Source organism: Heterodontus francisci, chromosome 33 (genome assembly GCF_036365525.1).
Source record: "Heterodontus francisci isolate sHetFra1 chromosome 33, sHetFra1.hap1, whole genome shotgun sequence".
Classification (NCBI taxonomy): domain Eukaryota; kingdom Metazoa; phylum Chordata; class Chondrichthyes; order Heterodontiformes; family Heterodontidae; genus Heterodontus; species Heterodontus francisci.
Window position 1 is genome coordinate 34,900,043 of NC_090403.1, and position 15,168 is coordinate 34,915,210.

The 15,168-nt window shown below is 40.7% G+C and overlaps 1 protein-coding gene across 3 annotated transcripts in view; it reads left to right on the forward strand.

The window, feature by feature from the left end:
• The window catches only part of kat7b (K(lysine) acetyltransferase 7b), a 91,665-nt gene that overhangs the window by 15,602 nt on the left and 60,895 nt on the right, over positions 1-15,168 (forward strand). For all 3 annotated transcript variants that reach the window (XM_068013299.1, XM_068013301.1, XM_068013300.1), the window contains 2 exons: positions 9,934-10,081; positions 13,192-13,368. In XM_068013299.1, coding sequence (XP_067869400.1) covers positions 9,934-10,081; positions 13,192-13,368 — 325 coding nt within the window. The remainder of the gene's footprint in view (positions 1-9,933; positions 10,082-13,191; positions 13,369-15,168) is intronic.

Sequence of the window (15,168 nt, forward strand, 5' to 3'; positions counted from 1 at the left end):
TGAGTACTACCAACTGTTTAAGTGCTTCTTTATTTTTAAAGTATCCAATTTCTCTCTCTCTCTCTCTCATTTTTATTGTTATGATCCCAGCCCCACACTTCACAAAAGAATCAAAATAACGTTACTTCTATTTTTGTTTAATTCTAACCATTTAGGGCAGCTCTAATTTGTGTAGCAGGATGTTGTATTTTAGTATAAAGTTACATTATTAGGTTAGAATACATTGGAAAATGGTAGCTGTGAGATTTTCAGTTGAAAGTTGTATGCCAGAGATGCTGCCTTGTGTGAAAAACATAAACATGGTTAAAAGCAACAAGCTGCAACCATTAGGCAGAGAGCAAGAGAAGTGCTGGGGATTATGGGCATAATGGATATAGACATGAAGTACCTGATTCCTCATGCGAATCTTTCGTAGGAAAGTTGATAGTTCTACATATTAGGGAAATGAAAAAAGATGCTGCAGCTGGTATTTTGTGGACCAAGAAGTGACAGAGATACAACCAGAGTGGATAGATATTATGATGAGCTACAATTTCTAGTCTACTTATGTAGGACCTGTTTGGCAATGTGCCAGTTATGATGCGAGTTTGATGTATGGAAAACTCAATATAGCTTCTGTTGAGGTCAGAATAGTATTCTTTGGAATGATGGAGTACTCTGTTAGGTTATCTTAAGGATTTTGCTAGAGTGTTAAACCACAGAATCCTTTTCATTTGTTTAATTCCTTTATCAGTTTTATTTTTCCATGTTTTTCTTTTGCTTTATCTGCTTAAATGTTTTTCCCCTTTGATTTGCTTGATTTACTCTTTTTACTCTTTTTAGTCTTTTACCCTTTTGATTACTCTTCCAGTTTTATTTAATTTTCTTTCCTCTTTCTACAATCACATTTCTTAGGCATATAGGACAGGAGCAGGCTATTCAGCTCTTTGAGCTTGTTCTGCCATTCAGTGAGATCATGGCTGGTCTGTATCTTAACTCCATCTATCTGCCTTGGCTTCAGATCCTTTTATACTCCTTTCCAGCAAAAATCTATCGTTCTCATATTTAAAATTATGAATTGAGCTAGATGGGCAAGAGTTCTACACATCTACCATCTTTTTTGTGAAAAAGTTTTTCTTAGCTGCCTTCCTGAATGTCCTGTCTCTGATTTTAAGGTTATGTCCCCTTGTCTTAGCAGGAAAAAGTTTCTCTCTATCTACCCTATCACTTCCTCTCAAAATCCTCAATCAAATCACCCTTTAACCTACCATATTACAGGCAATACAAGCCTAGCGTATGTAATCTCTCCTCAATCTAACCTTTGGAGCCTTGGTCACATTCTGGTCACCCTATGCTGCATTGCTTCCGAGGCCAGTATATCTTTCTTAAGGTGTTCTGCCCAGAACGGTACACAGTACTCCCGATGTGGTCTAACCAGGGTTTTGTATATCTTTATATTCTAGCCCTCAAGTTATAAAGGCTAATATCTCATTAACCTTACTCATTATTTTTGTATCTTGCTGTACATTTTAGTGATCTACATTCCTGGACCTCTCTTTGGACCTCCACTGTTAATTTTTTTTTAAATAGTGGAAAACTTGGAGATTTTTTTTTGGTCCAAATGGGTGACCTGAAATTTAGCTGCATTGAAATGCATGTGCCACAGTTTTGCTCACTTATTCAATCTATCATTGTCTTTTTGTAATTTTATGCTTCTATCTACACATTTGTTTCAGTATTAATTCTCACCATTTCATTATCCATCTTTGTTGATAAATCTGCATTGCAGTCTACATATTCAAATTCATGTGAATAGAAGTGGGGCTTATTCCTGCTGCTCAAAACAGTAAAACAGCTTTAAAAATTCACTCTCTTCTTAACTGATAATGACTTACAGTGGCATTGAGTGAAACTGTATTGAGTGAAACTGCTTCAAAGCATACATCTTCAGCAGGGAAGCAGTGTACAATGGTAACTGTAACATTGCATTTATTGGAAAACACATTTTGCTTAAGCATTAGACCAATATGTTTAGGGACAACTCTTCTAATATAATTAGCAATTTGCCAAGTAATTTTTTTTTTCACCTTCATAAACCTGTCAACCTTCACCCTCTTGGCATAGTTTCTGTTTGGGTGCTTTGAGAAGCATGTTTGATTTATAACAGAAGACAAATAGACAATGCAGCTGTTGTAATTTTAAAATATTATGGCTTATCTATATAACTTGGCATGACATTCCAACATGTTGCAGTGAAACTAAAAGTGAAGATCAGCGTGCATCATAAATTTCACCACCATCATGACTGTTCCCTGTTAAAGGACCTATATTTTGTGCACACCTGAGCTGATCTGCAATCATATCTAGGCCACTACTGATCTGAACCAGTTATAAGTTTGTGAAAATTGCATAGATGCAGTTGCCCGTAGAATGCTCTTTAATGAATTGTGCTGCCATCGCTGTGTCTCAGATGCATTTAGATGATAAAGGAGAAACTTAAGTAATTGGAGGGGCTAGAATGTACATGATATCCACTGTACATTGCTGACTTAGCTGCTGGATTTTCAACTTTAAAAGATTCACTTGCTGATTATCTTTCTCTTCTGTTATGTATCACAGTCTATACAGAAACTGTATGCCTTTATTGGCAAATCCATGATAAGTTATTACAGTACTTCATTAATCAGAATTAAACTGATTACCTCTGACATGACAGAACCACAACCAAAAAAATCCCGCTCTGTTTGGATCGCTTTATCAAGTTCTTTTTATTGACTTTATGCTAGAAAATGTATTGAGAATAGCTGATCCATAGTGAGATTATCCATATTCCTTTGCTTTCCCTGTTAATTGCTGGCTCATCTAGCATTATTTTCTGTTTATTCCTCTTGCCCTCTAAACTGGCAGCTCATACCTTGTCCCTTGCTAACTCTTGTTTGCTGAATTGTTTCAGTCGCCTAATTTTATATCGCCTCTATGTAATCCCTGTTGAGTAATCCTAAATAGTAGCTTGAATATTTTTGGGATGCGTGGGGAGGAGATAGACACACAAACATTGACCCTACTTAATATTTTATGAAGTTCTGCTAAATATTTCAGTGCCAAGACTTTGTCACAGACGTTTCCGTTTGTCATCTAAAGTGTAACCCAGCATATATGTTCAAACGTCATGTATGCACACAGCTGTTAGAGAACAATAGATTAAAATAAAATGTTTTGGAAGGAAGGTGTAAGAAACTGGAATTTTTATTTCTTCTGGGATTTGTTTTTTGTATCAGAAAATGTTCAGAGTTGTTTTCTTGATCGAACCTTTTATGAGTATTTGGTGAATTTTGAGCCCTTCCAGATTGTAAACATTTAGGAAATGAATCAAATCTGAAGGGTAATTCTGGTGATCCAAAAAGTTAATTGAATTTATGTTCTAGAATTCACTTGTGAATTAACTAGTTGAAATACCTATTCACCATCCTCCAATGTATGTGTAATAATGAAACTCCCCCCACTGCTCCACATCTACTCTTGGTAGATCAGCAGGAATTATACTCTATGAAATAGTCGCATGGATTACAAGATAATTATGGATGAGGAAGGCCATTTGGCCCATCTTAATTCATTCCCCCATACTAAAGTCTTCCAATTGTTTCTTAAGTGATTTCAGGTTATCACTTCCACTGCTTTGTCTGGAAGTCTGTTCCATATGTGGATCACATTGTGTGACGAGCAATTTCCTGATAGCAGTATCAAAATTGCCTCTTTATAAATCTCTCTTTATTCTTCTATAATTTAATTAAAGTAATATTCTGAGTTTACTTTTTCCATTTCATTACCAATCTTATATATCTGTATATGATCAGTTTGGAAACACCTTACCAGGCTGAAAAGCCCAAGTTTCTTCAGTCTTTCTTATAATTCATATCACTAGCACCAGTGATCGACTTTATGGCTCTTCTCTGCTCTGTCTCTAAAACTTGACTGTTTCCCTTATTTCTTTGCAGCTAGAACATATTGCAGTGTCAAATGTACGGTCTGATCGGTGCATTGTAAATTTTCATCACTTCCGTTTATATTCTGCTGTTTTGCGTACTAGTTCAACATTCTGTTGGCTTTGTTGATTGCTGCTGTGCATTGATTGGCTATGTTGAGTGTCCAGTCTACCAAGACTCCTAGGATTCTTAGCACATATGTAATCTGGGAATACTATGAAGAGAGAAACCCTTATTTTTTTCATGCCAGTTTTCTCCTTTTCATTTCTTTCTTGAACTATACACCTTACTGTGCTTGTGTTCTGCTGGCACTGGATGCTTCTTGGTACCTTATCCAATCTGTCAGCATTCCCACACTTGTTTTATTGTTGCAAACAGGCTTTTTAACAACGAATGGCAGATAATTATGTCCTCGCATAAACCGGATAGGAATCAGGAACAGAAATTTTGGCCATTCCCCCCACCCACCACCTCCCTCACTCCCCTCCTTTCCTCCTTCCCTAACCCAGTGGCCCTTGAGGCCAAAATGCCCTACTGCTGCTTGCCTGATGGTAGTTCGTTTAACACAGTGAACCACATCGGACCTGTGTGGGTTAGGTGGTGACTGGCAAGACATACTGAACCATTGGCGGAGCAATGGCGATATCTTCAAATTTACTGGTATTTCTCCATTGGGCCTTATTGCCAGGTTTGGTATTTTATAATTATTGATTTGGGGAAGCCTAGAAGTGGACATTTTGCAGTAGAGCATGAGCTTTTCCCAGTCATCTGTACCATTCATGATCTCTTAGTAAAGGGTTTCTACACAAAATGGCCCAAGTTTCTCAAGCTGACTGTAACCCATTCTAATGAATGGTCACTATTTGGCATTTGATTGGAAAACTTAGGCCCTTGTCTCCAGTGTAACACCATAGTGTAAGTTCTAAAGAGTAGGTGGGCAGAGTGGGGGGGGGTGGGGTGCGTTGTGTTGGGAGAATGATGCACACTGGTAGGAGTATATGCACTTATATAATTTAACATTAGAAGACCATTTTGGAAAACAGTTTTCCGATTTAATTATGTATTTGGTCTATTTGAAAATTCATGAGAAAATGGTTGCAGGACTTGGTGATTGGCAGCAGATGCAGAGGGCATCAAGGAGCCCTAGCAAAACTGAAGTCAATGGGAATCAGGGGGAAAACCCTCCACTGGTTGGAGTCATACCTAGCGCAAAGGAAGATGATTGTGTTGTTGGAGGTCAATCTTCTGAGCTCCAGGACATCACTGCAGGAGTCCCCTCTAAACCTTGCCTCTCGCACCTTAAACCTAGGTCCCCGAGTAACTGACTCTTCCACCCTGGGAAAAAGCTTCTGACTATCCACTCTGTCCATGCCACTCATAACTTTGTAAACCTCTATCATGTCGCCCCTCCACCTCCGTCGTTCCGGTGAAAACAATCCGAGTTTATCCAACGTCTCCTCATAGCTAATGCCCTCCAGACCAGGCAACATCCTGGTAAACCTCTTCTGTACCCTCTCCAAAGCCTCCACGTCCTTCTGGTAGTATGGCGAACAGAATTGCACGAAATAATCTAAGTGTGGCTTAACTAAAGTTCTGTACAGCTGCAGCATGACTTGCCAATTTTTATACTCTGTGCCCTGACCGATGAAGGCAAGCATGCCGTATGCCTTCTTGACTACCTTATCCACCTGCGTTGCCACTTTCAGTGACCTGTGGATCTGTACGCCCAGTTCTCTCTGCCTGCCAATACTCCTAAGGGTTCTACCATTTACTGTATACTTCCCACCTGTATTAGATCTTCCAAAATGCATTACCTCACATTCGTCCGGATTAAATTCCATCTGCCATTTCTCTGCCCAAGTCTCCAACCGATCTATATCCTGCTGTATCCTCTGACAATCCTCATCACTGTCAGCAACTCCACCAACCTTTGTGTCATCCGCAAACTTAGTAATCAGACCAGCCACGTTTTCCTCCAAATCATTTATATATACTACAAACAGCAAAGGTCCCAGCACTGATCCCTGCGGAACACCACTAGTCCCAGCCCTGCATTCAGAAAAGCACCCTTCCACTGCTGCCCTCTGTCTTCTATGACCGAGCCAGTTCTGGATCCATCTTGCAAGCTCACCTCTGATCCTGTGTGACTTCACCTTTTGTACCAGTCTGCCATGAGGGATCTTGTCAAAGGCTTTACTGAAGTCCATATAGACAACATCCACTGCCCTTCCTTCATCAATCATCTTCGTCACTTCCTCAAAAAACTCGATCAAGTTAGTGAGACACGACCTCCCCTTCACAAAACTATGCTGCCTCTCGCTAATAAATTCATTTGTTTCCAAATGGGAGTAAATCCTGTCCCGAAGAATCCTCTCTAATAATTTTCCTACCACTGATGTAAGGCTCACCGGCCTATAATTTCCTGGATTATCCTTGCTACCCTTCTTAAACAAAGGAACAACATTGGCTCTTCTCCAGTCCTCTGGGATCTCACCTGTAGCCAATGAGGATGCAAAGATTTCTGTCAAGGCCCCAGCAATTTCTTCCCTTGCCCCTCTCAGTATTCTGGGGTAGATCCCATCAGGCCCTGGGGACTTATCTACCTTAATGCTTTGCAAGACGCCCAACACCACCTCCTTTTTGATAACGACATGCCCCAGACTATCTACACTCCCTTCCCTAGACTCATCATCCACCAAGTCCTTCTCTTTGGTGAATACTGATGCAAAGTACTCATTTAGTACCTCGCCCATTTCCTCTGGCTCCACACATAGATTCCCTCCTTTGTCCTTGAGTGGGCCAACCCTTTCCCTGGTTACCCTTTTGCTCTTTATATACGTATAAAAAGCCTTAGGATTCTCCTTAATCCTGTTTGCCAATGACTTTTCATGACCCCTTTTAGCCCTCCTGACTCCTTGCTTAAGTTCCTTCCTACTTTCTTTATATTCCTCAAGGGCTTCGGCTGTTCCTAGCCTTCTAGCCCTTACGAATGCTTCCTTTTTCTTTTTGACTAGGCTCACAATATCTCTTGTTATCCAAGGTTCACGAAACTTGCCAAACATATCCTTCTTCCTCACACGAACATGCCGGTCCTGGATTCTAATCAACTGACGTTTGAAAGACTCCCAGATGTTGATTTACCCTCAAACAGCTGCCCCCAATCTAAATTCTTCAGTTCCTGCCGAATATTGTTATAATGATAATTATAATAATTAATAATTATAATTCGCGCCACACAAGTGCCAGGCAATAACCATCTCCAACAAGAGAGAATCCAACCATCTCCCCTTGACATTCAATGGCACTACCATCACTGAATTCCCCACTATCGACATCCTAGGGGCTACCATTGACCAGAAACTGAACTGGAGTAGCCATATAAATACCGTGGCAACAAGAGCTGGTCAGAGGCTAGAAATTCTGCTGCGGGTAACTCATCTCCTGACTGCCCAAAGCCTGTCCAGCGTCTACAAGGTACGAGTCAGGAGTGTGATGGAATACTCTCCACTTGCCTGGATGGGTGCAGCTCCAACAACACTCAAGAAGCTCGACACCCTCCAGGACAAAGCAGCCTGCTTGATTGGCACCCCATTCACAAACATTCACTCCCTCCACCACCGACGCACAGTGGCAGCAGTGTGTACCATCTGCAAGATGCACTGCAGCAACGCACCAAGGCTCCTTAGGCAGCACCTTCCAAACCCGCGACCGCTACCAGCTAGAAGGACAAGGGCAGCAAATGCATGGGAACACCACCACCTGCAAGTTCCCCTCCAAGTCACACACCATCCTGACTTGGAACTGAATTGCCGTTCCTTCACTGTCGCAGGGTCAAAATCCTGGAACTCCCTTCCTAACAGCACTGTGGGTGTACCTACCCCACATGGACTGCAGCGGTTCAAGAATGCAGCTCACCACCACCTTCTCAAGGGCAATTAGGGATGGGCAATAAATGGTGGCCTAGCCACTGATGCCCACATCCCATGAATGAATAAAAAAAAATGTCAAGCAGTGCCAACTAGATTCAGTTTTTATTTATACTAAGTCTTGACTTGGTATTAATATGGCTGCATTTTGTCATGCTATTGTTCCAGATATAAGTTTTGAAATCTATTATAAAAACAAAAGACATGGGAGAAAGAGTTACATAAGTAGGATAGATTGCATGCAGTTTCCAGCACTGGCAACATTTCCTATACTTTGTCAGGCCATTACAACAGCTTGTATAGCACCTTTTATTGCTGAAAAAGATGCAGAGGTACTCCACAGAAGTACAATCAGGCAAAGCTCACTTTCAGGCTAAGGAAGGAGATATTGGTGACTCAGTTTGGTCAAAGAAGTTTTGAAGAGGGTCAAAGAAAAAGAGGGAGGTGGAGGTAGAAAGGTTTAAGAACGGAATTCTAGATCGTCAGACCAAGTTCTAAAGTATGTTGAAGGGAGTGGGTGAAGCACAAGAAGCCAGATTTGGAGGAACAGAGATATCAGAAAGATGTAGGCTGAAGGTTATAGAGATGGGGGGCAGTCATGCCATGAAGGGATTTAAATATGAGGATGAGAGTTTTAAATTAAGGCATGTGGGAACCAGGAGCCAATGTACAATGGCAATCGCAGGGATAACGCCTGCGTGGGAACTGGTGCAGAATCAGACATGGGCAGTAATGCTTTAGATAAGCTAAAGTTTATGGAGGATGGAAGGGAGGTTGACCAGGAGACTATTGGACTAGTCAAGTCTGGAGTTGAAGAAGGGATGGATGAAGATTTCAGAAGTAGAAGGGCTGAGGCAGTTAGGGGTGGAGGCAGGCAGTGTTAGAGTTGGAGGTATATCATCATTGTGATGGGGAGGATAGAGGGCCAGAACCTCAGCTTGTAACTAAAAAAGACACCAAAGTCCCAAGCAATCTGGTTCCACTTGAAACCATGACCAGAGAGGCGATGGAATCAGTGGCTTGGGTGTGGAGTTTGTGGCTTGGGCCAAAGGTGATGGCTTAGTTCTTAATGTTTAACTGAAGGAAATAGTGGCTCAGACAAGCCATCTGACACCAGAGGTAGTGCAGAGTCTGGAGAGGGTAGGGCGAGATGTCAGTATACACTGGAAGATGACCCCATGTCTATTGATGATGTTGCCACGGGCTAGCATGCAGATAAGGACAAGAAGTTGACCAAGGGTAGATCTTTGTTTGTGGGGTGGTGGGGAGCTCCAGAGGTAATGATCCAGGGTTGGGAAGGTAAGCCATTGTATCATGTGCTACAATTGGATAGATAAGAGTGGAGCCAAACAAGGGCACTCGCTGAACTAGACAAGGGAGGAGAGATGTTGAGAGGAAGTTGGTATGATTGACCATGTCAAAGGCTGCAGAGAGGTCAAGAAAGATGAGGGATAGTTACTGATGGGAATGTTTTTGTCCTTGTCGGGTGAAGGATGGCACTCTGACGAAGCAGAACATTATTCTGTTTTTGATAACCCACTGTAAGCTTTAGGGACTATTGGGTCATGTGTAGCATTGGCTAATTGTATAATAAAGCCAATTCTGCTCTTCTCCCGCAACCTATTTTTGTTCCAACAACAGGTCATTCCCTGCTTTGCTACTGTGAACTTTTCTCTTTCTCACTATTGTTTGGACTCTGTGAAAATGCCAACTTATGTCAAATTATGGGCAGTTCTATGTGGTGTACCAATTCCCACGAAGAGTTAAATTGAGAGCAGCCAAATTAATTTTATGTGGGACTCTTAAAGTGAGCAGGGAAGGTAACTATCCCATTGTCTTAAGCTGGAATGTAACTTGGGCAACATAACCAAAGGAATTTATCCACTAACTTATTGGCATCAGGTCCTCCATTAAATAGAACACTAAGTGATCTTGTCAACTCTTTCCCCTTCCAACAGTTAACGATTATTCTTGAGGACAGATGTTGCTTTAAGAGCATAATTGGGGTTTTTTTCGCAGTTGATCTTCTCCATGTTCTGTTTCAGCGTCAGGCAGGCAGCAGCTCTGAGGGTACAGAAGATTCTGACTTTTCTGCTGATCTGGACCATACAGATAGCTCTGAGAGTGATGGACAGCCACGAAGATCTACCAGATTAACCAGATCTTCATTACGCAACAGCCAGAGTTCTCAAGGTAAAGGGGAGTTACAAGATATAAGGAGGAAAATTAAGTAAGATTTAATTGCTGCTAAAAGTTTGTCTGAAAGCATCAGACTGGCAGTTTCTTGATCAGAGTAAAAAAAAAGTGATGCAGCAGTTAATACAATAATATCATCTTTGTGAGGTGAAATTAAGGAGTGTTCAATCAATGAGTAGCTTAACCATATATATCAAAATGATTACACATTTGATTTTAGCCTGTGCTGAGCTAGCTGATTACAGTTGGGTTATTGGCAGTTGATTGCAGCACCCCTCAGAGTCCCTAATACGGGAAATTTTGTCTGCTTCTGCTCCAGATCACCATCTGATGATCTCTGCTGGATGTATTTGTGTTCATGATTGTGATGTCCTCTGCAGCAGTAATGCCAATCCTGCCAGCTCATAAATCATGAGTCCAACTCTTACTGATCAAGAAATGGAGAGAACTGAATAGAGAGGGCAGAACTGCAGGCGCTAAATGAGGAGGTATCAATAGTTGAAGTGGAAAGCAATAAGAAGATTGGTGTTAGAGGGGTGGAGAGGGCTTGCAGGAAGTCGAAAATTTGGTCCGAACTTTAAGTCAACTCCCCAGGATTTCTGTCATGCCCAAGCCAAGAGAAACACGATGAAAGCAATCTGCACCCCCCAGCTCACCATTTCCAACCTTTTCCCCATGGGATACGCATCTCTTCCTTTTTTAAAAAGAAAAGCCTGCAGCAGCTTCAGGGCCTTGTAGGGCTGCTCTCTGTAACCAAGTTGCTGACCAGCAGAGAGTCAACAACCTGGATCTGACCCCGCTCCCCGAAAAAATGTCAGCAGCAGAAAAGTCTGGAGATTCCACAGCCCTCTCGCAGAAGTGAGGCTGAATTTGACTGAGAAATCACATTTCTCGTGATCAATTTTTGAAAATTGGCATGTCTGCTGCAGTTCTCGAGTTTGCTAGCACAGTCACTAAGCAGATTGGCTTATGAATAATGGTCATTTGGTGGTTGAGGCACCAGAGATGACCTGTTACCCATGGAACTGTATTCTATTCAAGGAGAAGATGAGAGAAGAAAAATTTGCTGAAGGAACAGAACTTAAAATTTTCTTAATTTAGCTGCACTTAATTGTCAGGATAAATTGTAATAGGCACTTTGTGTAAATTGGTACTGTACTAAAGCTAGTTTACAATATTTATACTCAGTATTGCAAATTTTACATGTAAGAAAACAGTTTATTTTTTTATTTATTTTAGATACAGCACTGAAATAGGCTCTTTGGCCCACCGAGTCTGTGCTGACCATCAACCACCCATTTATGCTAATCCTACATTAATCCCATATTCCCTACCACATCCTCACAATTCTCCTACCACCTACCTACACTAGGGGCAATTTACAATGGTCAATTTACCTATCAACCTGCAAGTCTTTGGCTGTGGGAGGAAACCGGAGCACCCGGCGGAAACCCGCGCGGTCGCAGGGAGAACTTGCAAACTCCGCACAGGCAGTACCCAGAACCGAACCCGGGTCGCTGGAGCTGTGAGGCTGCGGTGCTAGCCACTGCGCCATCCTTTGAAAGGTCAAGCTAAAAACAAACGCCCATCTTTTGTAATCAAAACTGGTGGAGCACAGTTGTTGAAATCATGTATAATGCCATTTTAAATAACCCATGTATAAAAACAAGTGAGAGGGCAACATGGTGGCAGATGAAGTATAATGTGGGGAAGTGTAAGGTTATTCACTTGGTAATAAGAATAGAAAAGCAGATTTTTTTTTTGAAATGTGTGAAACTTTTAAATGTTGCTGTTAGAGAGACTTGGGTGTACTCGTACAAGGATGTTAGCGTGCAGGTACAGCAAGCAATTAGGAAGGCAAATTGCATGTTGGCCTTTATTGCAAAGGGACTGGAGTACAAGAACAAGGAAGTCTTTCTGCAATTGTATGGGGCTTTGGTGAGACCACCACTGGAGTACTGTGCGTAGTTTTAGTCTCCATAGTTAAGGACTTGCTACTTGCATTTAAGGCGGTATAGGGAATGTCTGTAGAATGATTTAATGGGATGAGAGGGTTGTCCTAAGATGAGAGGCTGAGTAAATTAGGCCTATACTTTCTGGAGTTTAGAAGATTGAGAGGTGATCTCATGGAAACATACAAGATTCTGAAGGGGCTTGACAGGGTAGACAAGAGAGAGGTTGTTCCCCCTGGCTGGGGAATCTGGAACCTGGTGGCACAGTCTCAGGACAAGGGGTTGATCATTGAGGACTGAAATGAGGAGGGTTGTGAATCTTTGGAATTCTTTACCCCAGAGGGTTGTGGATGTTCCATCATTGAGTATATTCAAGGCTGGGATAGATTGATTTTTGATTTCTCAGGGAATTGAGGGATATGGAGAGTGAGCGGGAAGGTGGAGTTGAGGGTGAAGATCTGCCAAGATCATGTTGAATTGAAGAGCAGGCTTGAGGGACCATATGGTCTATTACTGTTCCTATTTCTTATGTTCTTATGAAGCAAAAGCTTGAATTTTGTTGTATAGGTTTGAGTAATCACCAGAGATGGTTTGCATATACTGCGCAAGCTTTTTGTTTTTAGATTGACCTTTTCCCAACCAGGAAAGGTGCAGTACCAGTTGGTACCCATACTATTACTAAGACAGCAAGGCCTCAGGTAAAATGGACTATGTTTTTACTTCTCAGCTTTGAAAACCCTCTGCTTTCTGTGGGTCCCAAAGATAATTGGAGTTCAGTAGTGCATTGTTTGGCAGTTGTTTACTGAATTAAATAGAAAGAGCTAAATATTTCTTGAGTGTACTGATCTGCATATGCTGACCTACTAATGTCTTGTACTTAGAACTTACTTTTCAAATTGGTAGATCTGATTTTAATATTTAGTTACTCCAGCAGTCTATTTAGCTCTGCCTGCACCTGTTTCAATGTAAAATTGCTTATTAATTATAAATACCAGTAACAAGTTGGCAAGATGTTTATTTTTTTTAAAGTCATGAAAATGCAAGCTAGGCAACAATAACCACCTTCATTGTTAATTTAATTTGTACAAGCTAGCTGTATTTCTCTAAGCCTAAAATGTTGTAGATCTAATTTTTTTCTTAACAAACCTCATGAAGACTCTAGCCCAGTACGTCAGATACCATCGTATGCCTCAGATGAACCTGCCTATGCTACAAGAAGGGTGACACGTAGCCAGCAACAGACAACCCCAGTCACACCTAAAAAATACCCACTGCGACAGACTCGCTCCTCTGGATCAGAAACAGAGCATGCAGTTGAATTTTCAGACAAAGGTAAGATCAGAGATGCATGTTCAACTGACCATGCCATATGTTGATTTATATTTAGTATTCATGAGTTGAAATAAAATCTTTTATTAAACTCAATATAAACCAGTCACACTTTTTAGTAACTTTACACAGCATTCCTCTGTTTTTGCAACAAAAATTGCATCAAATAGCAAATCACGTCTATCTCTTTATCAGATTCTTTTTCATAATTTCTGTTGTCGGATGCTGGTACTTATGATTTATTTTTAATGTAATCCTTCAAATATTCTTTTCTTTCTCCTGTTATAATTTTTCAGCCTTCCCCTTTCTCCTCTTTCTCCCATATTTTTGCACTTGTTACGCTTGGGAAGTTGTCATCTACTACAAAGCAATAACTTTACAGGCCAAGGAGCTAAATAATAATACAAAGCCGTCATAAAAGGAATCTTGTTGCTGAAGCAACGTTGATGGAATCCTTGATTTTCTTGGTTATTTGCTAATCAAAATGCAAATGAGGATGTTCCATTGTGATTTTTATTTCTTTTTACTGGGTGGGGGAGGGTAGGGAAGAGTAATATAAAGAGGCTCGTGTTTTAATTCAAGCCCTATAAATAATTACGGGATTTATCAGGACTTGAAGGAAAAGGTTTTTTTGGTTTGGAATATTTATCATACAAGAAACTTTTGAATCGCATGGATGTAAATATACCTGGTAAAAATAGTTAGTCCACTGGCCCATTGTGACTGTGTTCATAGATAATCTGTTTGTACTGTAGGTGAATTGAAAGACTCAGATGTTCTCTCAGCCAGGCTCATTGTAAAAGGTTGTCTTGCTACTTTTAATCATGCTAATAAAGGCAGAGTGGGATGAATAGCTTCTTTCTATGTTGGAATTTCTATGGGGGAGAAAAATCCAACAATTCTACTACCACCAAATTCAATATTGGTTTCTACTCGGTTCATCTGCCAACTGAGAATTTATATTAAGTTTCACTGCTTGTAAAGGAAATGTTTAAAATTCTTCTATACTTTCAGTAAACCTTGTTTGTGCAGCTTATTGTTCTGCTGACAGCATGCATTTACCTTGTGCTTTTGTTGCACACAAAAGGAGGCTTACCGTGTCATGGTAACCATATTTGTCTTGAATCATCTCATTTGCTCCATACATTGCTTACTTGAAAATGTTATGTTAGTACTGTAGGTGTGCTGATTGTCCAACATCATTTAAGCAAGTGGTGCAACCAGGCTTTTGAAATTCCTGCACTTAGTTTACTTGCTTTGGCACTGCAGTCTGGCAGAGGTGCAAAAGTAAACTGTGCCTGCTTCAGGCATGCTTGAAAAAATCAAAACAGTGGTCAGTTGGTTATCTATTTCCTAAAGGAATGTAGTTAAATAGTTAAATAAATCTTGTAGAACAGTTTTGTTTATGATCAAAAACATGGGTTAGAGCTGCTGGCATTAAGGCGGAAAGAAAAAGGGTTGAATAGACGATTGTAGGATTTAAAATTGGGAGAAGCAAGGAGAAATAGATATTAGATTAAAAAGGACAAAAGTCATTAAAGGACATTAAAAAGTGTATATCGAAGTACTGATAAAGGACTGTGTGGTTCCTTCAGCATTGACAATACTTGAAGTTTTGTAAATGATTTATTTTCTATACAATTTTAATGCTCAAGATTCACCAGGATAGGAGTGAAATACCTTTTGTGACAGAATTTGAATCCAGCAGAAAATCGTCTGTGATTCAACAGTCAATGGATGATGCCACTCAGAGAGGCCACAAGGTTACTTGAAATGCAAATGCCACATAAATCCCAGTAGAGA